At 41.2% G+C, this 25,811-nt stretch overlaps 1 protein-coding gene across 1 annotated transcript in view; it reads left to right on the forward strand.

Moving 5' to 3' along the window:
* The window catches only part of TACR1 (tachykinin receptor 1), a 233,630-nt gene extending 208,392 nt beyond the window's left edge, over nt 1–25,238 (forward strand). Inside the window, exons 3-5 of the mRNA XM_040345847.1 lie at nt 14,332–14,482; nt 19,401–19,591; nt 24,067–25,238. Coding sequence (XP_040201781.1) covers nt 14,332–14,482; nt 19,401–19,591; nt 24,067–24,361 — 637 coding nt within the window. The 3' untranslated portion in view covers nt 24,362–25,238. The remainder of the gene's footprint in view (nt 1–14,331; nt 14,483–19,400; nt 19,592–24,066) is intronic.
* The last annotated feature ends 573 nt before the right edge of the window (nt 25,239–25,811 follow it).

Consider the following 25,811-nt stretch of genomic DNA (forward strand, 5'->3'; position numbering starts at 1 on the left):
ATGCACCTGGTTTTGGTTTCTGGGAGGTTCACCAATCATCTGATCACAAGTTAAAATGTAAATCAGAACCCCATTGAAATCAATAGAAGCCAACTCTTTTCCACTTGACCTCCAGAAGGTTTTGCCCCCTTCATGACAAGGCCATTTTTTGCTGTTTAGCACTTTGCTACTTTAACTTGTAATTGCATGTTCATGCAACACTGTACGCAATTTAAATTTATATCATTTTCTTTCACACCAATATGCCGCATACACTCGATTGGACATTCCGACAACAAAATGTGGATTTTTTTTCAACAGAATTTTGGCTCAAACTTGTCTTGCATACACACGGTCACACAAATGTTGTCGGAAATTCCGATCGCCAAGAACGCAGTCACGTACAACACTACGACGAGCCGAGAAAAATTAAGTTCAATGATTCTGAGCATGCATTTGAATTGATTCCGAGCATGCGTAGGATTTTTGTGATTCGGAATTGCATATAGACAATCGTAATTTCCGACAAGAACTTTTGTTGTCGGAAAAATTGAGAAACAGCTCTCAAACATTTGTTGTCGGAAATTCCAACAGAAAATGTCCGATGGAGCATACACAAGGTCGGATTTTACTACAACAAGCTCACATCGAACATTTGCTTGTGTACGCGGCAATAGAGCCTACTTTTGGTTGTATTTGATCATCACTGAGTTTTTTATTGATTATTGTATAAATTAAGAAAGACTGACATTTCTGGAAAAAAAACAAAGCATTAATTTCTACTTTGTTATAAAACATATCTGCTGCTTTTAGTTTACTATCTGGCTGTTCTTTCTTCCTGCATTCTGGGGAGAAGAAACAGACAGATCACTGTTCACAGTACACAGTTCTGTGTTATTGTAAAGACTTTATAAACACAGAACTCTGTGGGGGTAATTTACTAAAGGCAAATCCACTTTGCACTACGAGTGAGTGAGTGTGAGTGAATAACTTGTATAGCGCTGACAAATGCGAACCGAATCGCCTCAAGGCGCTTGTATCCAGAGTCGTGCTGATCCTTCAGAAGAGATGGGTCTTCAGTTTTTTCCTAAAAGCCTGATGGTTTTCTTCAATGTGAATGGTTGTGGGTAGAGCATTCCAAAGCCGAGGTCCTTGGACTGAAATTCTACGTTCTCCCTTAGATTTGTAGCAGGCTGTGGGGATTTCAAGAAGGTTTTGGTTAGTTGATCGTAGCACCCAATTGGTGACGTAGGGTTTCATTTTCTCGTTTAAGTATTGCGGAGCGCTTCCTTGTGCGCATTTGTGGATGAGGCAGAGTGTCTTGAATGTGATCCGATCCTTTACGGCTAGCCAGTGGAGGGACCTCAAGACTGGGGTGATAGATTCCCACAGTTTTTTACCTGTTACCAGTCTGGCTGCCGTGTTCTGGATGACTTGTAGACGCAAAATCTGGTATTTGGGTAGTCCTAAGTAGAGGGAGTTTGCGTAGTCGAGTCAGGAATTGATGATTGTACCAACCACTACTGCTTTATCCTCTTCCGGGATTCAGGGGATGAGTGAAAACTACAAGTGCAAGATGCACTTGAAATTGCACTGAAAGTGCACTTGGAAGTGCAGTCGCTGTAAATCTGAGGGGTAGATCTGAAATGAGGGGAAGCTCTGCTGATTTTATTATCCAATCATGTGCAAGCTAAAGTGCTATTTTTTCCTTGCACTTTGCACTTGTAGTTTGCACTTTTAGTGTAAAGGGGATTTGCCCTTAGTAAATTACCCCTCATGGCTTTTTTATTTTATTTATTTAAAAACTTGATTATATCTACCAGTAGCTGAACACAACTAAATTGTTAATTATTACAGACTCCGGGAATATTATATGCACACAGCCCCATACTTACAATGGGAACAGTTAGCAAACAATTGTATGTAATCAGCAGAATGAATTGGTAAAACACTCTTTAAAAAGTACTTGTTGTCAACCCAGCTGCAGATGTCTGAGCAGATGGTAAATAACTAAACATATGTTGCTTTTTCTGTGTGTTATAGCAGTATAATTTTTCTATTTTATATATTTGCATGATGTTGGTCTTCTTATTGGCCCATATAAATACATTGGTGTGCTATTAAGTATGAAGCTGCATACTGGCAAGCGTATGGGGCAAAAACTGTGCAAAAGGTACACATTCATTACGTCTAGTGTTATTCAATTTCCTGTGCTCATCTAAACAAATTTGACAATATAGAAGCATAAAACACAAGTATACAAATTACTAAATTCAGTCTCTGATGTTGATAGTTGTGCAGGTGAGCTTATAACATGTAATGTTGTATTTATTGAGTACATTAGGACATCACTGTCTTTTACATTGTTTCTTTTTACTTAACTAATATTGATGAACATCTAGTTCTTATACAGAAATAATTTACCAATTAGATTGGGAAGAAGGTTTTAGCTTACACTATCTTTGGAAGAAATATTTACTTTATATTAACACTGATCTAGTTTCACAGACTGACCTGTGGATTCTCATCCAACTGGGCATCAGGGGTCCATACACAGCATGCTTAGTCTTTGCTGCCTTATTATATGGATACCTTCCACTTGTTGTGCTTCCGGAGTCCCACTGCTTTTCAGACCAGATACGCCAGTGCTTAAAACCCTATTACGCCTTTGTTTCTTTTTTATGATGCCCCAGCAATTTTAAAAATATAAAAAAAAGCTCTGGCTGCAGTGCTCATCTTTTCAAAAGTGCTGTCCCCTGTACGTATACCCACTGTGTTCCCAGTGCTGGTCTATTTTTGGATTTAATGATTTCCAGCATCATTGGCCCACTTCTTGTGGGTGAAGGGCAACGTGGCTCACTACCTGAGGACAGGTCATCAAGGCACCCTACACTCACAGTACAATACTGCAGAGAGTGGCACTGGCTAATTCAATTCAGCCCCACACTTTCTACATCCTTGAGGACTTCCCATAACCAAAGAAGAGGTGAAGAAGAAAAGGGCCCCACACATTACTGTATATATATATATATATATATATATATATATTAAAAGTTAATTTGCACAGCCCTAATATATATATATATATATATATATATATATATATATATATATATATATATATATATATATATATATATATATATATAGGTATATATGTCTATATATTTATATATATGCAATAGGAGGGGATATATGCAAAGGGGCCTCTAGGGAAAAGAGTGTCAGACTGGGATGGGTGGAACTGGGCTATAAAATTCCTGGAGGCAGCCAAGTACCAAGTACCAGTGAGGGAAAAGGGAGTAGCCGCTCCAGGTGGGAACCCAGATGAATATCCTTCGTTGCAGACAACTTAGATACAGGCAATGCACTTAGCAAAGCAGGAACAAAAATTGTTTCTGGACAGCCACACTCTGAACAAGTTGTAGCCTTTATTTAAAAAAGGACAGCACTACAAGTCACAGCAACATAAAATAAAACCCGACTGCTGACGCCTTTCGCACTGAAACTAGTACTAGCGCCCGAAAAAGGGTTAATACCGCCTGCAATGCGCCTCTGTAGAGGCGTATTGCGGGCGGTATTACCGCGGTTTCCCATTAATTTCAATGGGAAGGAGCGGTATAGAAGCGGTAAACATATACGGCTCCAAAGATGCGGCTAGCAGGACTTTTGGAGCGGTCCTGCTAGCGCACCGCTTCAGTGTGAAAGCCTTCATCACTGGGGAAGCCCAGTCTTCCCCCTTGCTGGGCTTCCCCAGTGACGTAGCAGAGGGTGCGTCAGACGGTGCTGGGTCACGTGACGGTTGGCCCCGCCTCCCCTATATAAGAAATGTCACAGCTTCAACCGCGTCATTCGCTGAGCTGTGTCCAGCGGTGAGAGGAGGTCGGCGATGCTGCGCTCTGGATGGATGGATCTTCTCATCGCTGGACCGGAGATCACCCGCACCCGTCGCTGGATACAGACAACGTTGGAGCAGGAAGCCGGGAACGAGTGGATTATCACCGCTGGAGTTTTTTTAGTTTTTTTTATTAATAAAGGACTTTTTTCTACGGTGTGTGTGTTTTTTCCAACTATTTACACTTCCTTCGTGAAATGGTAGGGGTACAATGTACCCCATTACCAATTCACATAGGGGGGGCAGGATCTGGGGGTCCCCTTTGTTAAAGGGGTCTTCCAGATTCTGATAAGCCCCCCGCCCGCAGACCCCCACAACCACTGGGCAAGGGTTGTGGGAATGAGGCCCTTGTCCCCATCAACATGGGGACATCCTCCCTATGTTGAGGGCATGTGGCCTGGTACCGTTCAGGAGAGGGGGGCCGCACTCTGTCCCCCCCTCTTTTCTGCGGCCGGCCAGGTTAACGTGCTCGGATAAGGGGTCTGGTGTGAATTTTTGGGGGAACTCCACGCCATTTTTTTTTTAAATTTGGGGTGGAGTTCCCCTTAATATCCATTCCAGACCTGAAGGGTCTGGTAATGGAATTTGGGGGGGCCCCCACACTATTTTTTTTTTTTTTTATGAATGAACTCGTTTTGAATTGCCAGAGCCGACAATTCATTAAAGCCGCAAGTCCGGTTTTAAAAGACTTTTTTTCCTTTCAGAAATGACACTTTGTGCAGGGACAGTTCTATGTACGGGAAAAATGCGCTATTTCACATGCTAACTTTACACCCCCACTAGGTACGAAATTTAAAGTAATATTTCACTTTTATTGTTTCACTTTTAGCATTATTAAATTCACTGCTCCCGAAAAAACGGCCGTTTTTAAAACTTTTTTTTGCATTGATACATGTCCCCTGGGACAGGACCCAGGTCCCCAAACACTTTTTAGGACAATAACTTGCATATTAGCCTTTAAAATTAGCACTTTAGATTTCAAATGTTCGAGTCCCATATACTTTATTGGGGTTCTAAAGTGTCAGACTGGGGTGGGTGGAACTGGGCTATAAAATTCCTGGAGGCAGCCAAGTACCAAGTACCAGTGAGGGAAAAGGGAGTAGCGGTTCCAGGTGGGAACCCAGATGAATATCCTCCATTGCAGACAACTCAGATGAAGGCAATGCACTTAGCAAAGCAGGAACAAAAATTGTTTCTGGACAGCCGCACTCTGAACAAGTTGTAGCCTTTATTTAAAAAAGAACAGCACTACAAGTCACAGCAACATAAAATAAAACCCAACAACTGACGCGTTTCGCACTGAAACTAGTACTAGCTCTCTGTAGAGGCGTATTGCGGGCGGTATTACCGCAGTTTCCTATTGATTTCAATGGGAAGGAGCGGTATAGGAGCGGTAAACACCCCGCTCCTATACCGCTCCAAAGATGCAGCTAGCAGGACTTTTGGAGCGGTCCTGCTAGCGCATCGCTTCAGTGTGAAAGCTTTCGGGCTTTCACATTGAAGCTTGCAGGGCACGATTTTTTCAAGCGGTATAGCAGCACTATTTTTATCGCTGAACCGCCTGAAAAACGTGTCAGTGTGAAAGGAGTCTTACAATTGGCTCTCTGAACATAGCTTTTTTTTTAAATAAGAGGAGTAATAGACTACACAACAACACGGTTACTAAACTGTTTTAAAAACACTCACAAGTGTTTATTTATTTATATGTTTTATATATATATTCTTGACAGCATTATTGTATAGATTTGTAAGACAAAATTGTGAGTAATCTGAACCCCCCCTTTGTTCTCCATATACATAAATATGCACATTTGGGTGATCTGACCAATATATATTAGTTTGTTTTAAAAAGAGAACTTCTTGCTGTAGCATTATGTCTTCACTAGGGATGAGCTTCGAGTTCGAGTCGAACTCATGTTCGACTCGAACATTGCACCCTCTGCTACGTCACTGGGGAAGCCCAGTCTTCCCTCTTGCTGGGCTTCCCCAGTGACATAGCAGAGGGTGCGTCAGAGGGTGCTGGGTCACGTGACGGGTGGCCCCGCCTCCCCTATATAAGAAATGTCACAGCTTCAACTGTGTCATTCGCTGGGCTGTGTCCAGCGGTGAGAGGAGGTCGGAGATGCTGCGCTCTGGATGGATGGATCTTCTCATCGCTGGACCGGAGATCACCCGCACCCGTCGCTGGATACAGACAACGTTGGAGCAGGAAGCCGGGAACGAGTGGATTATCACCGCTGGAGTTTTTTTATTATTTTTTTATTAATAAAGGACTTTTTTCTATGGTGTGTGTGTGTGTGTTTTTTCCAACTATTTACACTTCCTTTGTGAAATGGTAGGGGTACAATGTACCCCATTACCAATTCACATAGGGGGGGCAGGATCTGGGGGTCCCCTTTGTTAAAGGGGTCTTCCAGATTCTGATAAGCCCCCCGCCCGCAGACCCCCACAACCACCGGGCAAGTGTTGTGGGGATGAGGCCCTTGTCCCCATCAACATGGGGACATCCTCCCCATGTTGAGGGCATGTGGCCTGGTACGGTTCAGGAGAGGGGGGCTGCACTCTGTCCCCCCCTCTTTTCTGCGGCCAGCCAGGTTAACATGCCCGGGTCTGGTGTGAATTTTTGGAGGAACTCCACGCCATTTTTTTTTTAATTTGGGGTGGAGTTCCCCTTAAAATCCACACCAGACCTGAAGGGTCTGGTGTGGATCCCCACGTCGTGGAACCCCACGTCATTTTTTTTTAATTGACGGCGGGGTTCCCCTTAATATCCATTCCAGACCTGAAGGGCCTGGTAATGGAATTTGGGGGGACCCCCACGCTATTTATTTATTTTTTATTAATGAATTCGCTCTGAATTGCCAGAGTCCGGTTTTAAAAGACTTTTTTTCCTTTCAGAAATGACACTTTGTGCAGAGACAGTTCTATGTTCTGGAAACATGCGCTATTTCACATGCTAACTTTACACCCCCCCCTAGGTACGAAATTTTAAGTAATATTTCACTTTTATTGTTTCACTTTTAGCATTATTAAATTCACTGCTCCCGAAAAAATGGCAGTTTTTAAAACTTTTTTTGCATTGATACATGTCCCCTGGGACAGGACCCAGGTCCCCAAACACTTTTTAGGACAATGACTTGCATATTAGCCTTTAAATTTAGCACTTTAGATTTCAAATGTTCGAGTCCCATAGACTTTAACGGGGTTCTAAAGTTCACACGAACATTTGGTGTGTTCGTAAGTTCTGGTGCGAACCGAACAGGGGGGTGTTCGGCTCATCCCTAGTCTTCACTTGTAAAATCCCCCATTTTAAATTTTATGTTAGTTAGATGCATACTTTACTCACAGTGGGAATTTGAATTGTGAATTACTTCAAGGGTTGTCAGCTTTGTTATCAGCATTGTTTAAGGTTTAGAGAAATGACAAAAAGTTCCTTTCCTTGTAATATAAAGCACGTGTTATCCATAAAATGCTCCATCCAGTCATCGTTGGATGAAAAATGGCACCAACCCTAAATGACTTTAGTTCACTTCACAACTTTAGATTTGGCATTCTTTAAAAGTAAAGTATTCCAGTCTGGTGTTTTGTGGGGGGGCAAATATTGAAAAAAATACGTAATTGTCATAGTGCATGATGTCACTAATTACTAAAAAAAAAGTTAGGCATCAATTGCTTCACGCACAAAAAATAGCAGCTTCTAGTGTGCATGGTTACTAGAAATGTGCACACTGAAATATTTTTTTTCTGAATTTCATTTTCGTCCGAAAAATACATTTATTTAGTTACTCCCGAAATTCATTTTTATTTATTTTGTTTCGTCAATAAATGCATTCATCTGAATATCCAAATGAATTAAGGTTGAATCTGTAAATTGAAGGCTTATGGTGTCTGTCGAATGTTCTAAGAAGATTCGACAAAGCAGCTAAACTGTACGACGCTGCAATCGTACATTTCCGGTCGAATGCTCCGCCTACAAGCTATAGTAGAATTCTAATGCTGTATGACTAGTAATAATTATATTTATAAATTATTATTACTAGTTAACCAACATTAGAATTCTTCTATAGCCTATGGGCGGAGCATTTGACTATAAATGTCCGCTCAAGGTGACTGTTTCTTTGAATCTTCATGTCAAATGTTTTCTCTCTTTGTAGAATAATCTTGGACTAATAGAGTTAGGTTAGGCACATTCGACCGCAGGTTTGATAGACAGAGATCGCTATTGTCACCGCCATGTCGAATCTTCTATCTATAATGAACTGTTTTCGCAATGAAGCAAAAATAAAGCATTTTATATGTCAGATCTTTCAGATTTTGGATTCTGTACGTTCGTTATCGTATGTTAAAACAAACACGCAAATCCCAGAAATTTGGACGAAAATGCATTCAGACGAAAACGAATGCACGTCTAATGGTTACTAACACAATAATTTTTTCAACAGTATTCCCACCATGGACATGCTATCGTCAGCTTTGAGTATTGTTGTTGCTTGAGGTGGCTGTAGCTATATGAGTACACGTGCAAAAAAACAAAAAAAAGATTTAGTTCAATTTATGGTACTTTTTTATTTGCATTAATATTCAAATTTTCAAAGATTTTTGTTGTAAGTACTGCTTGGAATTTCAAAGAAGGCGGGTACACCCCAAAAGCCTGTCCTGGAAATTTTAATGTTGGTGCAACTAATAAAAGTATGGACTGTAATAAAAATGTTTTTTTTTTTGTGGTTGCTGATCGTGCAGGAAATTTGTTTTTTGAATAGGCACTAGAAATAATTCTTTAGCACCAGACAAGTTCATTTTATGCCGGAGCCAAAATGTCAGAATAATTGAATATAATCACATATACTATGACAGCGTGTAAAGGACATAGCGCCTTGAAGCTTCCATTAACAATGTTAGATACAGCTCAGTATGAATAAAACAGTACATGGTATTGAATTGTAAAGAGAAATCACGTTACATCTTCCATTAAAGTAAAAAAAAAAAACGCTTCCAATGGGCGTATTTTAAATGTAATTAAATAGATGTGGCCTTAGTGATAGGCTAGTTTTAGCTTTTTTTGTTTTTGTGTTTTTATACACAATGTATAGAGAATATAAACAATTATAGATAGATGGCTGTATAGATAGATATTGTCTTTACATGCAGGAACCAATTGTTTATTTTAAATTTAAAGGAAATAAAGTGGGTTTTGTTGAATGTAGGATAGGTAAAGGAGGTAAAATCCATATTTGTTACATTAAAATGGGACATTTTTTTTGCTTGACCTTGTTTCTTCCTGTAATAATAAATTTGCAAGAAAGAATCTTATTTGCTCATAATGCACGAAGGCTGTTATTGATGCTTATTTATATTGCAGTTATTGTGCCTTACTGCTTCCTTTTTTTTTTATATGCAAGCCTATCAGACATGTCTTGATTAAAAACACACCTAAAAAGTTAATAAAGTAAAGTAAAGTAATACTGTTTATGCAAATAAATAAACTGTATTTAAAGAGGTATTAAACCTAAAACGTATTAAATTTCAGCTTACCAATTCTTTGGTGAGGTAGCTGCATTTGTTTTTTTTAGGTTTTTTTCCTTTATTTTTACTTGTTGATCCAGCCAGTGAGTCTGTAATTTTTTTATTTCTAACATGCACTGCTCATTCCAAACACATGGAAGTGAGGGGGGGGGAGGGGAGAAGTTCAGACAGCCACAAATGATGTTACAAGAAGGCATAAAAACACAAGAAGAAACAATGTAATGAGAAAAAGAATACAGGGCCACTACTTAGTGGATATGTATGGAATATATTTGGATCTTATTTATTGTCCTTTTAATTCAGCAGTGCAAGAGTTGATTCATTCCAGCAGTCTAATTTTTTTTTAAAGTCCAGCCCAGCAATGGTAGTTCTGAAAGGTCAGAAGTAGTTTGATTAAGGCAAATTAAATATAAATATTACATGTTACAGACAGACACTGACATAAATGCCCCATTGTGACTCATAAACTGATGACCAAAGGCCATTTTAGGACTCTACCTAGTCACACCATCCAGAGAATAGCCATTCAGATCCAGTACATGTAGTAGTGTTATAATATGCTGGACACTTCCTTGGAAGCCTGTGCTGTTTTATTCCTCTGGATAGATGGTGATATATGAACATCGGTTACAGCTTCCATATGTGGATTAATGGAACTGCTGTTTACTACAGCTGTCTTGTTCAGACTGTAGAGCAATGCCAAACTACTTGCATCATTTAATGCTGCTTTGCTATTTTATGGAGTTCATTCTGCTAAAAGAGAACCAGTCACACATACTTGTGATAATGTGAACTTCCACTTGAACTGTAGTTGGGGGAGAGGGCCACCATTTTTTATCACAACCACCCCTCCCCCCTTAAATGTCTGTGGCTAATTAAATCCAGGTGAGGCCTCACTAACCCTTTAATTAACGACAGAGGTTATGTTATTAATGTTGTCTCAGTGTCAGTCACCTGTTTCAGTTTATAAATGTGGTGCACATTTTTGTGTGATTTTAGTGCATTTTCACCATATTTTAATAACTGCCTCCCTCACTTTGCATGACACATAACAAAGATGCACAAAAACTTGTCCCCATTGGTTGGTTATTTTTATTTTGCTATGTTCTTTATTTCAAGTGTAAGTCCAATTTTTAGTGCCCTTATTTATGACTCCTGACAAGCGTGAGGCCTCGAACACACGACCGAGTTTCTCTTGCTGTTTTTTTTTTTTTTTTGCAGAGGAAACCGGTCGTGTGTACATTTTTCGACGAGGAAACTGTCGAGGAACTCGACGAGCCAAAAAGAGAGCATGTTCTCTTTTTCCTCGACGGGAATGGAGAAAATTGGCTTGTCGAGTTCCTCGACAGCCTAACAAGGAACTCGACGAGCAAAACGATGTGTTTCGCCCGTCGAGTTCCTCGGTCGTGTGTACGAGGCTTCACACTTACTTGTCTTCATTTTGCTGAGAACTTTGTTGTGGGCCTGCTCAGCACCACACAGCCTCTTCTTTAAGATCTTCACTGTTGGGTCCTGCTCCTTCTGTACTGTCATCTCTATTCATTCCATTAGAAAGTTCACACTCTTTCATGCTCCTCTGGAGTACCAGGATCTAACAGTTGAATTCATCAAGGATTTGTGGCATTGAGCAGGCTGCACAATGAGATGGAGTGGTGAAAGGTACAGGTCCATGTGGGAGAATTTCAGAGCCCATTAATATTAAAGCGGATGTGCCATTAAAAAAAAATATTAAAAGCCAGCAGCTACAAATACTGCAGCTGCTGACTTTTAATATTAGGACACTTACCTGTCCTGGAGTCCAGCGCCGTCCGCAGCAGAGGATGAGCGATCGCTCGTCTCTCTGCTGCTCCCCCCGCCATCCTCAGTGAGGGAACCAGGAAGTGAAGCGCTCCGGCTTCACTACCCGGTTCCCTACGGCGCATGCGCGAGTCGCGCTGCGCCCGCCAATTGGCTCACACGCTGTGTGCTGGGAGCCGAGTGTTCCCAGCACACAACGGGGGACAGACGGGAAGTCGGGAAAAACCCGTCTTTTGCCCGGTATCTGCACCCCCCTCCCCCTGAAAGGTGTCAAATGTGACACCGGAGGGGGGGTTCCGATCAGCGCGAGTTCCACTTTAGGGTGGAGCTCCGCTTTAAGCTAAATTGATGATTTTCTTGTTTTGACACTGAGAGATTTAAGATGACCCCTGGCAGTCACTTCATAGGGCTACAGCTGCACAGGAGATTTGGACCTTGTTCAGACAGGCTTTAGCTTGACTGCAAGAGATGTGTAGAGCAAGCTAACCATGGATCTAAATAGTGTCGGCTATCACTCTAAACAAGCTGCTAGCAGGCTTTTATCAAGTTTCAAGAAGTACTGAAGCCTAGCAGTTAAGTCACAGTCACAGCCAGCACTTCCATTTTTATCCAAGTTTATTAACTTCAGAATGTAGTAGAAGGTCACTCTAAAACCATCAACTCATCTTCTCAAAGTTTGCTGAAAGCTTTGCAGATGCTTTGTGCATTAGGTGATTGTGCACTTGCAACAAAATTTTTGAGTATTGTTCATGATACTTTTTTCATTTACTTTATCTTTCAGGGCTTGTTTGGGCCCAGAAGAAGCATGATAGTCCCCCAAAAAAGCATGCCTTGAAAAACGACTGTTTAACCATTTGGCGCCCGCTCTATAGCCGAATGACAGCTACAGCGTAGACCCCAATTGCCGGAAGGACGTCCTCCTCTTAGCACGCTCCCCATGCGCCCCTGCAATGTGTGCGTGGCGCACGCTGTGATCACCCGAGTCACTGAGTCCTGGCCCCTTACCACATGATCAGCTGTCAGTCAATGACATGAATGTGGTCACCTCCACATATAAAGGTTTTGGTTTTTGCCCCTTGACAGCCCAACAGCTTAGCAACCAAGCAACCTTATCCAACAAGTATTGAAGTGTTCAGTTTTCAACCACTGAAATAGAAAGCTTCAGTATGTCCCGTTGTACCAACCAATGAATAACCCTTTCACTAGTGAGTTTGAGTTTTAGATATATGATGAAAAAAAGGGCAGACAGTGGCACAGCAGGCAGGGGGAGGTATAAAAATATAGGTTGTGACATATTGGAGTACTTCTTTAAATAGAGATCTTAATGGGAGTGCTGACTACATTTTATAGAACTCACTGGGAGACCTCAGTGGGATGAAACCAACTAGCTGCTTAGGGGCCTGTGTCAACGGCCTTTTGTTTGCACTCCAATACAATATAGGGAGTGCAAAATCGGCTTGGATATATAACAAAGATGGGGGGATGTATTCCAAATCAGGAGAACAGCCTAGGGTACCAAGGCTTCCTCTCCATAGATGCAGAATGGTAAATGAATGCATTAAGATAAAAAAAACATCTGCCTTTACAACTCCTTTAAGGAGATTCACCCTCTCTATTTGTCCTGTTTACCATTATCATTGAAAGTGAAAGTAAAAGAAAATCCCAAATTTTGGGATGTCCCCAAGAAAAGTAATAGTGGGGAAATCTTCCAATGGGAACACTAGTTCTGATGACCTTGGGGTCCGCAAGGTATTGTCTGAATTTGCACGGATTCTCTCTCATTTCCTGATTGATTATAGTACAATAAGTGAAGGAAAATCTCTGTAATGAGACAAAAATGGTGCAAAAAAGTTTGACAGGGTTTATAACCCTCCCTTGCTTTATCCAAAATAAAACAAAAAGTTTTGCCCATAGTTCTACTTTAAGATACTTTATCTACTCTCTAAAACTCCTCCCTCCTTGACACAGATGTTTTTCACAGCACCTAACATGTTAACATGCTAACATGCTAACATGTGGCTGGTGGCCCCTCAGTGGCTCTCGCACCACCTATCCCCCTTTCTTTCTTTTCCACTTTGGAACCCCTGACTCTTTTTTTAATACTCTGTTTGAGCACCCCTTCCCTCATCATCTATTACAACCTTACTACTGTTCCGATGTCCCCTATATATTTAAAAATAGAGATATACTGTCCATGACACTCAAATTCTGTTGCCCAAGCCACCTTTAAATTTTACAAACAAGTCTCTTCCAAATGCATTATAATACATCTGTCAACATAATTTCTTAAACTGTATCTTTGTCGGATGATTGTGCTTTTTTTTGTTAATTAATGTGTTTTGTATTGAAGTATATGGCTTTTATGGCTCACTGGAATAAATAAAGAATTAAAAAAAAAGAAAACAAATAAATGGTATTGCAGCGCACGAGCATGCAAAATTTGCATTTTTGGCCTGATCACTTCACTGGGCCACACAGAATATTATTAATAAAAGAAGATACAGTAAAACCTTGGATTGCGAACATAATTCGTTCCGGAGGCATGCTTGTAATCCAAAGCACTCTTATATCAAAGCAAATTTCCCCATAAGAAATCATGAAAACTCAGATGATTCATTCCCCAACCATGTATTCATAAGTTCTTCGGTTTATAGTCCATATAAAAAGATTATAGCAAATAAAATGTCCATCCACAAACCCTGCAGTAGAGCGATCTGAAAGCGAGGCTTGAAGTGCTCGTGGAGCATAAGATGGATGGGATGACATTGATGGTGGTGACTGGGAGGATGGTCTATGTGAACAGCTTTACCCCGGATGCCTGCATACTTAGATGTGCCTGTTTTAATCATCAACCATATGAGTTGCTAAATGTTTTACCTTCATTAAATGTAACCATATTACTACACTAGTGTCTCTCTTCTCTTTTATACTCAATTGTGATGTGACACTACTTGTATATCAAGACATCTCTTGTATAGCAAGTCAAAATTAAAAAAAAATAGCTTGTCTTGCAAAACGCTCTCAAACCATGTTACTCTCAATCCAAGGTTTTACTGTACATGCTTAAAACTATTGTTACATGAGCAGATTTTAGGAATGGCTGTCATTGTTTTATTGACCCTGTATCCTTTCCCTAGGTACCAGGTATTGGTCTTCTGCCTTATCTACATACTGCCTCTGCTGGTAATAGGGTGTGCTTACACTTTTATTGGCATGACGTTGTGGGCCAGTGAAATCCCTGGAGATTCTTCAGACCGCTACCATGAGCAGGTGGTAGCCAAACGCAAGGTGGGTAATATTCTCAGTTGATAACCAATACTAAATATTTCTTTACATTAAGTGTTATAAAACTGGACAGACGCAGGGCCGCCATCAGGGGGGTATAGGCAGTACACCTGTAAGGGGCCCGGATGACAACCCCCTTTAAAAAAAAGGGGTCTGGTGGTCCCCAGGGGCCCGGAGGCCCCCAGGGCCCCAGGTGGCAACCCCCCTTTTTTTTATTTATTTTTTTATAAAAAAATATATATTTTTAATATATTTTTATTTTTTATTAAAGGGCCAATTTATATATATATATATATATATATATATATATATATATATATATATATATATATATATATATATATATATATATATATATATATATATTTTTTTTTTTTGTTATTATTATAATTTTATTATTATTATTATTATTATTATTATTAAAGGGCCCTGGATGGCAACCCCCCTTTTTTTATAAAAAAAGAAAATTATATTATTTTATTTATTTTTATTTCTTTATATATATATATATATATATATATATAATATATATATATATGTATATATATATATATATATATATATATATATATATATATATATATATATATATATATATATATATATATATATATATATATATATATATATATATATATATATATATATATATATATTTATATGAAATTGAGGGGAAAAATAGTTCTCAATGATAACCCGATTTAATTTTCTCAATGTTGATTTGAGAATGAAATGTTCTTTGTTCTGAAGGAAGTACAATGTGACTGTGTTGCAGGTACTGGGGAAGATTTACAAAAAATTGAACACTCAGAATCTTGGCAGCTGGGCATAGTAACCAATCAGCTTCTATCACGACTATATACGTCCTTAGTTTAAAGAGGGATATCTCTGGAAAGGGCAGCAGAAGCTGCCACAAACAAGGTATCCATCTCTTCAGGTGGTGGTCCTGTAAATGATAATGGTGGTCTATGCGGTGGATTCGCCGTGAGATCACCATTATCGGCGGCGGGAGAGGGCCCCCCTCCCGCTGCCCTCCCGTACCCTCCGCCGCTTACCTGAGCCGTCAGCAGCGGCGGAGACGATCAGGTCCTTTCTCGTGCTGGGCACAATGGCACCCACCCGTATCCATACCATAGCAGGGCAGAAGCAAGGTCAAAACGCTGCTTCCGCCCATACGTCTTAAAGGGCCAGATTGTTTTTGTCATTTTTTTAAATGACAAAATTATTATTAATTTGTTTATTGCATTTTAGTCTAAATATGAGATCTGAGGTCTTTTTGACTGGGGTATGTTTACATTCCTTGTAATAGGAAAAAAGTGACCCAATTATTAAAATAAATAACAATAAAAAAAATTGTAATCACCCGTCCCGACGAGCTCGCGCGCAGAAGCGAACGCATACGTGAGTAGCGCCCGCATATGAAACCTCACATGTGAAACCACACATGTGAGGTATCACCACGATCATTAGAGCAATTGCAATAATTCTAGCCCTAGACCTCCTCTGTAACTCAAACATGCAACCTGTAGAATTTTTTAAACTTTGCCTATGGAGATTTTTAGGGGTAAAAGTTTGACGTCATTCCACGAGCATACGCAATTTTATAGCGTGACATGTTAGGTATCAATTTACTTGACGTAACATTATCTTTCACAAAATAAAATAAAATTGGGCTAACTTTACTGTTGTCTTATTTTTTTATTAAAAAAATAGATTTTGTTTGAAAAAAAGTGCGCTTGTAAGACTGCTGCGCAAATACGGTGTGACAAAAAGTATTGCAATGATCGCCATTTTATTCTCTAGGGTGTTAGAATTTTTTTTATAATGTTGGGGGTTCTACGTAATTTTCTATAAAAAACGTGTAAACGCAGAGTCTGAAAAACAGGCCCGGGGGGGGGGGGGGGGGGGCTTAAGTGGTTAAAGGTGTTGTAAACCCTCATGTTTTTCACCTTAGTGAAAAAACTTCTGTCAGTCATCGGCCTCCCATCCTCCCATTTTACTTACCTGAGCCCGATCTTCTTCTCCTCGGGGACGAGCACACCAGCTATGGCTGGTGTCTCATGTCCTGATTGGATAGATTGACAGCAGCGCAGCCATTGGCTGCTGTCAATCAATTCCAATGATGCGGGCGCTGGGGGGCGGGGCAGAGTCATATATTCGACAGCTATGGACGCCTAATGAATGACTCGGGAGCGCACCCGCAAGGTAACCCCCTCGGGAGAGTGCTTCACCCAGGGGGTTATCTAATGCGGGGAGGAGCCGCGAGAGCCACTGAGGGACCGCAGAACAGGAGGATCAGGGCCTCTTTTTGCAAAACAAGTTGCACAGTGGAGGTAAGTATGATATGTTTGTTATTTAAAAACAAGAAAATGTATCCTTTACAATCACTTTAAGTTTGAAAATGAAAGATGGAAGCTGATTTCTTTGCAGAGCTGCACCAAATTTTGCACTCTCCAGTTTTAGTAAATCAACTCCCCTGTTTATTATATTCTGGTGACTCTGGACTTCACATTGACATGCTCGCTCCAAGCTGATTTACAAAAAATTGGAGTAATAGCAAAGCAAATTCCTTAGCAACCTTCAGAATTAAAGCAGATGTAAAAGATCAGAAAAAAACTTTTGAGTAAACTTTACTGTTACCAAATAGAGACACAAATTTAAAAAATTATCATTTTTATTGATATCAGTGTATAAAACATTATGGTCTAGATGGCCCAAAGACAATCACAAGTTAGGTTTCCCATGTGGAGCGGAATTTACATACATGTACAAAATTGTTGCACTAAATTTTCACTGTCAAGTCTCAGGGTGGGTGAGGGACAAGATCTGTAAGTATTACTTAAAGCGGGGGTTCTCCCTAAGATTTTTTTTTTTTTTTTCTAGCATGTCATTCAGCATAGTAGCGTGAGCTACAGTATGCCTTTATATTTTTTTTAGCGCCGTACTCACTGTTTAATTGCGTAGTAAAGTTTCAGGGGAATGGGCGTTCCTATGCAGAGGGCTCGTGATTGACGGCCGGCTATGGCGCGTCACGCTTCACGGAAATAGCCGAAATAGGTGTTTGCTCTTCACGGCGCCTGCGCAGTCAGCTCCGATGTCTTGCGCAGGCACCGTATAGCGCTGTGAAGAGCCGAGACCTACTCCGGCTATTTTCGTGAGGCGTGACGCGCCATAGCCGGCCGTCAATCACGAGCCCTCTGCATAGGAACGCCCATTCCCCGCGGGGAGTCTGAAACTTTACTACGCAATTAAACAGTGAGTACGGCGCCAAAAAAATATATAAAGGCATACTGTAGCTCGCGCTACTATGCTGAACGACATGCTAGAAAGTTGTTTTTTAGGGTGAAACACCGCTTTAACAGCAGCAGCTGTGTGGAAGAGCTGTGCAAATGTCAGGATTGGATAGACAGATGTACAAATCCTTTTGGCAGATGAACTAGCTCCCATATACTGTATGTGTTTCATCTGTGTATGTATCTGTTTGAGTTCAGCTTTCATTTTTCATGTGATTGGTTGTTGTGGACAACTGCCTCACTTTCGCTCCAGTTTCTGTGACCAAGCTTTTGCATTAGAAATTGTTCTAGTACAAAATATCTTGGCAGCCAGCTTTTTCTAGAGTCTACACAGGTACGTTGGCATGTTGAATTCTCTGATTATTTATAAAAGCCTTGCCTACCCATCGGTGGCAGACCGTCCATTAGGGGTGCACGGGCCCCGGCCCCCATTAATGCGCTCGGCACCCTGATCTACATTCAGGGCACCGGACTTCTGGATTACAATCGTTTTGTTTTTTTAAGTACATGATTAGAGCCTGAGGCTCGAATAAGCTTTAAAAAAATTAGGCTTATGCGCCCAAAGCCCACCCAGTTGTGTGACAATAGCGAATGAATATTCACTATTGTAACACTGATTCTCCTCCCAGCCAATCAGGAAGCGGGTCCAGAGACCCATCTCCCGAATGGCCAAAAGGAGATCCGACAAGAGGGGAGGGAGGGGATGCAGGGAAAGCGAGGAAACAGCCGCCCGCAGCCCGAAGGGAAGCCGCTACCCGGAGCACTGCCTGCGAGATGGGGTAAGTGTGGGGCCCCCCCGACTACTGACTGACCGACCCGGGGGGGTGCTTGCTGTGACCCAGCCGTCCAACCGAGCGGGGGGGTGGATGTCATCTGTGACCTGACCAACCAGGGGGGGTGGGGTAGCAGCCTTAAGGATTGTTTGCCGCCCCCCCATCCAAAAAAAAACACCAGCCGTCACTGCTACCTATGCCAGAATTAGCCATCATACAGCACAGACTTGTGGTTAGTCCTTAGTGGTCATCTGAAATTTATGGTAAAAACTTTTCCTATTCTGAAAAGTTTATACAAATATCTAGTGTAAGGACTGTGCAACATTAATGCGCCCGGCACCCTGATCTACATTCAGGGCACCGGACTCCTGGATTTCAATCGTTTTTTTTTTAAGTACATGATTAGAGTCTGAGGCTTGAATAAGCTTTAAAAAAAGGTAGGCTTATGCGCCCAAAGCCCACCCAGTTATGTGACAATAGCAAATGGGGTAAGTGTGGGGCCCCCGACTACTGACTGACCGACCCGGGGGGTGCCGCCCGTGACCCAGCCGTGCAACCGAGCGGGGGGGGGTGGATGTCATCTGTGACCTGACCAACCAGGGGGGGTGGGGTAACGGCCTTAAGGATTGTTTGCCGCCCCCTCCCAAAAAAAAACACCAGCCGCCACTGCTAGCCATGCCAGAATTAGCCATCATACAGCACAGACTTGTGGTTAGTCCTTAGTGGTCATCTGAAGTTTATGGTAAAAACTTTTCCTATTCTGAAAAGTTTATACAAATATCTAGTGTAAGGACTGTGCAACACTAAACATTTTAATGCTGATTATTACTAATTGTCACATTTTGTGTCCTGCAGGTGGTGAAGATGATGATCGTGGTAGTTTGCACTTTTGCAATTTGCTGGCTGCCTTTTCATATTTTCTTCTTGCTACAGACGCTTCATGAAATGAACCACAGATTCTACCAGCAGTTTTACCTGGCCATTATGTGGCTCGCCATGAGCTCCACCATGTACAACCCCATCATTTATTGTTGTTTGAATGACAGGTGAGTGTGGCATGTATAACATCCATAGTGCCTTATCAGCAAAACCTATGTTATCTATAGCACTGCAACAACAGTCAAAGCCTAGTCAACATCAGTTTCCAAAGTCAGCCTGTGCACAACACTTTATTATAGAAGTAATTAAGATACAGTGCCTTGAAAAAGTATTCATACCCCTTGAAATTTCTACATTTTGTCATGTTACAACCAAAAAGGTAAATGTATTTTATTGGGATTGTATGTGATAGGCCAACACAAAGTGGCACATAATTGTGATGTTGAAGGAAAATGATAATTGGTTATCAAAATATTTTACAAATAAATATGTGAAAAGTGTGGCGTGCATTTGTATTCAGCCCCTTTTACTCTGATACCCTAACTAAAATCTAGTGGAACCAATTGCCTTCAGAAGTCACCTAATTCGAATATAGAGTCCACCTGTGTGTAATTTTAACTCAGTATAAATACAGCTGCTCTGTGAAGCCCTCAGAGGTTTGTTAGAAAACCTTAATGCACAAACAGCACCATGAAGGCCAAGGAACACACCAGACAGGTAAGGGATAAAGTTGTGGAGAACTTTAAAGCCGGGTTAGGGTATAAAAAAATATCACAAGCTTTGAACTTCTCAAGAAGCACTGTTCAATCCATCATCCGAAAATGGCACAACTTCAAACCTACCAAGACATGGCCGTCCACCTAAACTGACAGGCTGGGCAAGTAGAGCATTAATCAAAGAAGCAGCCAAAAGGCCCATGGCAACTCTGGAGGAGCTGAAGCGATCCACAGCTCAGGTGGGAGAATCTGTCCGCAGGACAACTATTAGTTGTGCACTCCACAAATCTGGCCTTTATGGAAGAGTGGCAAAAAGAAAGCCATTGTTGAAAAAAAGCCATAAGAAGTCCCATTTGTAGTTTGTGAGAAGCCATGTGGGGGACACAGCAAACATGTGGAAGAAGGTGCTCTGGCATGTTGCATTCTCTGATTATTTATAAGAGCCTTGCCTACCCATCAGTGGCAGCCCGTCCATTAGGGGTGCACGAGCGTCGCCCCCCCCCCATCCATGCGTCCAGCCCCCTGATCTACATGCAGGGCACAGTACTCCTGGATTCCAATCAGGTTTTTTTTTTTAAGCACGTGATTAGAGCCTGAGGCTCTGATAAGCTTGAAAAAAGGGTGGGCTTGTGCGCCCGAAGGCTCATATTTATAAAAACAAATCACTCCTGGATCAGCAGCTATCAAGCCTCTGATGTTGATGTACAGTAACTGATTGAATTTGCTAGGGATATGTGCAGTTAGTGTAGTATATATAATACAGTGCAGGGTATATAGTGCAGTGCAGAGTATATAATATAGTGTATTGAAGTGGTTAAGAGGAACCCTATGATAGAATTATTAAAAAACATGGGGGGAACCAAAAGCACCCTCCCCATGTTGAGGGCATGTGGCCTGGTATAGTTTGGGGGGAGCTCCCTTGCCCCCCCCATCCTGTCCTCCAGGCTACATGCTCAGATAAGGGTCTGGTATGGATTTTGGGGGGATCTCAGGCCAATTTTATTTTTAATTTTGAAGATTTTTTCCTTTATATTTTTATGTATATTGCCGGAAGCCGGCAATACATTGCAGCCGCGAGTAATTTTATATTACATTTTTTCCTTTAGAAATGTAATTTTGCTGCGGCACAGTAATACACATCACACAGATATGCCACTTTACAGGCATACGAAGGGGACCCCCCAGGCACAATGTTTAAAGGAATATTTAATTTCATAAATTTGTATTGTTTTACTTGTGTGTGTAAAGGCAGGTGTCCCAATACTTTTAACAATATAGGGGTAGATTCATGTACCTTTAGGCGGGCGTATCGTATCTCCTATACCCTACGCCGTCGTAACTTTGAGAGGGAGTTTGGTATATTCAAAGATTTTGCCACCGAAGTTACAGCGGCGTATCATATTAGGGCCAGCGTAAGCTCGCCTAATTCAAATGTTGAAGTTGTGGGCGTGTTTTATGTATATTAACTGTGACCCCACGTAAATGACGTTTTTAGATCGAACGGCGCATGCACCGTACGTGGACGTATCCCAGTGCACATGCTCCAAATGACGTCGGCAAATTGTCATGCTTTCGACGTGAACGTAAATTACGGCCAGCCCCATTCACGGACGAGTTACGCAAACGACGTAAATTTTGAAAAATTCTACACGGTTCCGACGTCCATACTTAACATTGGCATGTTTTTGGTGGTTTATCTTTACGCCTGAAAACCCCTTACGTAAATGGCGTATCTTTACTGCGACGGCCGGGCGTACGTTCGTGAATAGGCGTATCTAGCTGATTTACATATTCTAGGCGGAAATCAGCGTACACACCCCCTAGCGGCCAGCGTAAATATGCAGTTAAGATATGGCGGCATAGGAGACTTACGCCGGTCGTATCTTAGCAATATTTAAATATATTTCAGTTCGATAATACGCTTAAATATACGCCGGCAGGGATTCAGACATACGACGGCGTATCTACTGATACGCCCGTCGTAAGTCTTTATGAATCTACCCCAATGTGTATATACCGTTTTTCCACAAAAATAAGCCCTACTCTGAAAATAAGACCTTGCGTGAGTTTCTGGGATGACTGCAATATAAGCCCTAGCCTGAAAATAAGCCCTAGCTAAAGTCAAAAATTATGTAATCCGTTCTGTAAAAAGATTATATAATGTGCAGTGTGTCTCCTTGTGTAACTTTATTGTGGAAAATACCATATTTACAGTGCCGCTGGGCACTCATGTGACCAGCCGGTTCTCTCCTCCTCTCTCAGCTGATGTCAGCAGCCTTTTCCTCTGAAGTGCTCGAAGCGGTTAAGAAGAGCTCCGGAAGGTCACGTGAGCGCCCAGCACTAAAGTTTAGTGGGAGGCCTACAGGGGATTAAATTATAGTAATGTGGTCCTCTAAACAAGCAGCGTTGACCTAACAATACAAAGACAAAGAGTCATTTCAGAAAATACCTAGGGCCAGATCCTCAAATAAATTACGCCGCGTATCTGTTGATACGCCGCGTAATTTCAAATTTTGCGCGTCGTATCTTTGTTTTGGTATCCACCAAACAAGATACGACGGCATCTGTGTTAGATCCGACAGGCGTGCGCCTTAGTACGCAGTTGGATCTAAGATGCAATTTTCCGGCAGCCGCTGGGTGGCGTTTCCGTTGTATTCTGCGTCGAGTATGCAAATTAGCTATTTCCGACGATCCACGAACGTACGAGCGGCCGTCGCATTCTTTAACGTCGTTTCCGTTCGGCTTTTTCCGGCGTATAGTTAAAGCTGCTATCTGGTGGCATACTTAATGTTAAGTATGGCCGTCGTTCCCGCGTATAATTTTGAAAATTTTACGTTGTTTGCGTAAGTCGTCCGTGAATGGGGCTGGACGCCATTTACGTTCACGTCGAAAACAATGACGTCCTTGCGACGTCATTTGGAGCAATGCACCCTGGGAGTATTGACGGACGGGGAATGCGCAATTCGTTCGGCGCGGGGACGCGCTTCATTAAAATGAAACACGCCCCCTACTCGCCGCATTTGAATTCCGCGCCCTTACGCCGCGAGAGATACACTACGCCGCTGTAACTTACGGCGCGAATTCTTTCAGGATTCAAAGAATACCAAAGTAAGTTACAGCGGCGTAGCGTATCTCACATACGCTGCGCCCACGCAGATGTATGTGGATCTGCCCCCTAGACTACAAATGAGCAAGTGTTCGAATACATGGACAACAAATAGGCAATTGTTCCATTTACTGCCTTTAATCTTTTGTTTCCTGAGTCATGTGTGCACATCTGTGGCACACCATATACAAATGTATATCTGTAAACAAACTGGCTCTTTACAATCTAAAGTCTTTCCAGGTAATTTTGTCAATACACTGGCTTTCAATTGCAACTGGCTTACGCAGTGGTGTGAAGTTTTCAGGTCTCAGGGACTGTTGGCAAAGTTGTGCCAACTTTAAAATGGCACAGTGCAAAAGCTCAGTTTGGTATAAAAATCTTGAGGTTCTGCAGCCTTATAATTGTAGACTGCACAGGGGTGCCTTTAAGAGACCTGCCAAGGGTACTCCAAATACATAGTTTAGATTCTGCTGGAATATTAATTGTATGAAATGTAAAAATAGTACTCCTGTACAAGCACAAACTTGTTGCCACATGTTCAATTGAAGCATGATATTTACAGTACCTATAGGTAAGCCTTATTTGAGGCTTACCTATAGGTACAACTTACACAGGGAAGTTTACAACCTCTTTAAACATTATGTTTATTTTATGGTTACATTAGTAAAATGACACAGTGTCCTTTGCCCTTACTGGGGTGAGGTTTAGATACCCTGGTAGCAGATGAACAGTAAAAGTCATTAGTTATGCATGAATGCAGAACCCCACCTCCTAACCAAATAACGTACCCACATAATATTTGAACTTTTTCTATCCTAAGGTTCCGCATTGGCTTTAAGCATGTGTTTCGATGGTGCCCATTTATCCGTGCGGGTGAGTATGAAGGGCTGGAATTGAGATCCACACGCTACCTTCAAACACAGAGCAGCATGTACAAAATCAGTCGTATTGAAACCACCGTCTCATCTGTCCTAAACACCAACGATGAAGAAACAGAGGAGAATGGGAAGAGTAGCAAGCGTCTCTCCTTGGACCTCACTTCCAACGGCTCCTCTCGTAGTGTCTGTAAGACCATGTCTGACTCATCCAGCTTCTACTCCAACAACCTTGCATAAATTCATGCCCCTTTGACATCAGGATTGTCCTAGTCCAAACCATGATTAGAATTTCACTAGGCATTATAACCCCTTGTTTGGGCGACCATTTTATATGTTTTTCACAGGATACAAGTGAAAGAAATTTTGTTTACGATTTCAGGGTTCTTTTTTTTTTTTTTTGTTTATCCTGATAATTAGAGATGTTTACAGCCTAAAAAGGTTTCATCCTTTTAAGATGGGTTTATAGATTGCACTTGGGTAAGAACTGTACAGTATATGACCCAGAAGGTGCTGCCCCCTTAATAAATCATCTGCAGGATTGTGACATGTTTACAAATTTAATTTCACCCTTCCCTGTTTACCAAAAGTGTACCTGTCACAATGAACATTGTAAGCTGCCATATTATGGGCTAAAATAACCTATTGAAACTGGTGACATAATGACAGCATGAGCTAAATTAATAGGATTTAATAACGCAAATAATAGCCCAGTCCATGTAATGGCAGCCTTCACTAGGACAACAGATACATTTTAAGATGTCATTCCAAAAATGGACAGGTCTTTTACAAATTCCTACAAAATATGAAATATGTGCTACTCAGGGAGTTGCCAGTGTTCATGCATCAGTATGAAAATATCCTTGAGTATTATAGCTATGAGATTTTTCATATATTTTGTTTTTAAACTTTTAGAACCCAGATGAAAAACAAAAACATGCTGATTACCAGGTTTATATCTGCTATTTTGTTTGAGTCTGGTGTTTAATTTATAATATATTTTATTTTTTCAGTAAAAACCTTTACATGAGTCAAGAAGTACAATGTAAAATAAAGTGATCTAATATATTAGGGTGTTAGCTAGCCCTAAAATAGCTATAAAGTGAAGGAAATTATTTAAAAGAAAATATATAGTACAAATCTATCATGTTATCAATAACTTGTTCTTTAATTAATTTAGTCTATTGCAAAATATAGATAGAGATATAGATGATATATTATTTTACTAAACCAAACCAAGGCTCATGTTGCTCAGGGCAAAGTGACAGGTTGTCTTGCTAATCCCCCACCCACCCTCTAATACTCACCTTTACCAAGCTTTGCTGCTGCTCCATTCACATGTTGGATCCCTTAGAAATGCCAGGTAGGTATGGTGGAGCCTGTGATATTCTCCCCTTACTCCCAGTTTTCAGTAATCAGGTCTGAATTGCTAATCACTAGTCCTAAACATTGTTGAGTGTAGAAGAAGGTCAACTATTGATTGGTTTATTATTAAAAATAAGGTTAACGCTCACACAATTCCTTCATTAGTTAGTAATATAGCATGCCCACCTAACTCTTTTATACGTACTACAGGAAGCAATATCCTTGGGTAGAGTGGGGTCTCAAGTATAAACAGAAATCTGCAGTATATACTAGCCAGTATCCTCTAAGGCAGGGGTCTCCAAACTTTTCAAATAAAGGACCAGTT

The sequence above is a fragment of the Rana temporaria genome, chromosome 3, assembly GCF_905171775.1.
Source record: "Rana temporaria chromosome 3, aRanTem1.1, whole genome shotgun sequence".
In the NCBI taxonomy this organism is placed as follows: domain Eukaryota; kingdom Metazoa; phylum Chordata; class Amphibia; order Anura; family Ranidae; genus Rana; species Rana temporaria.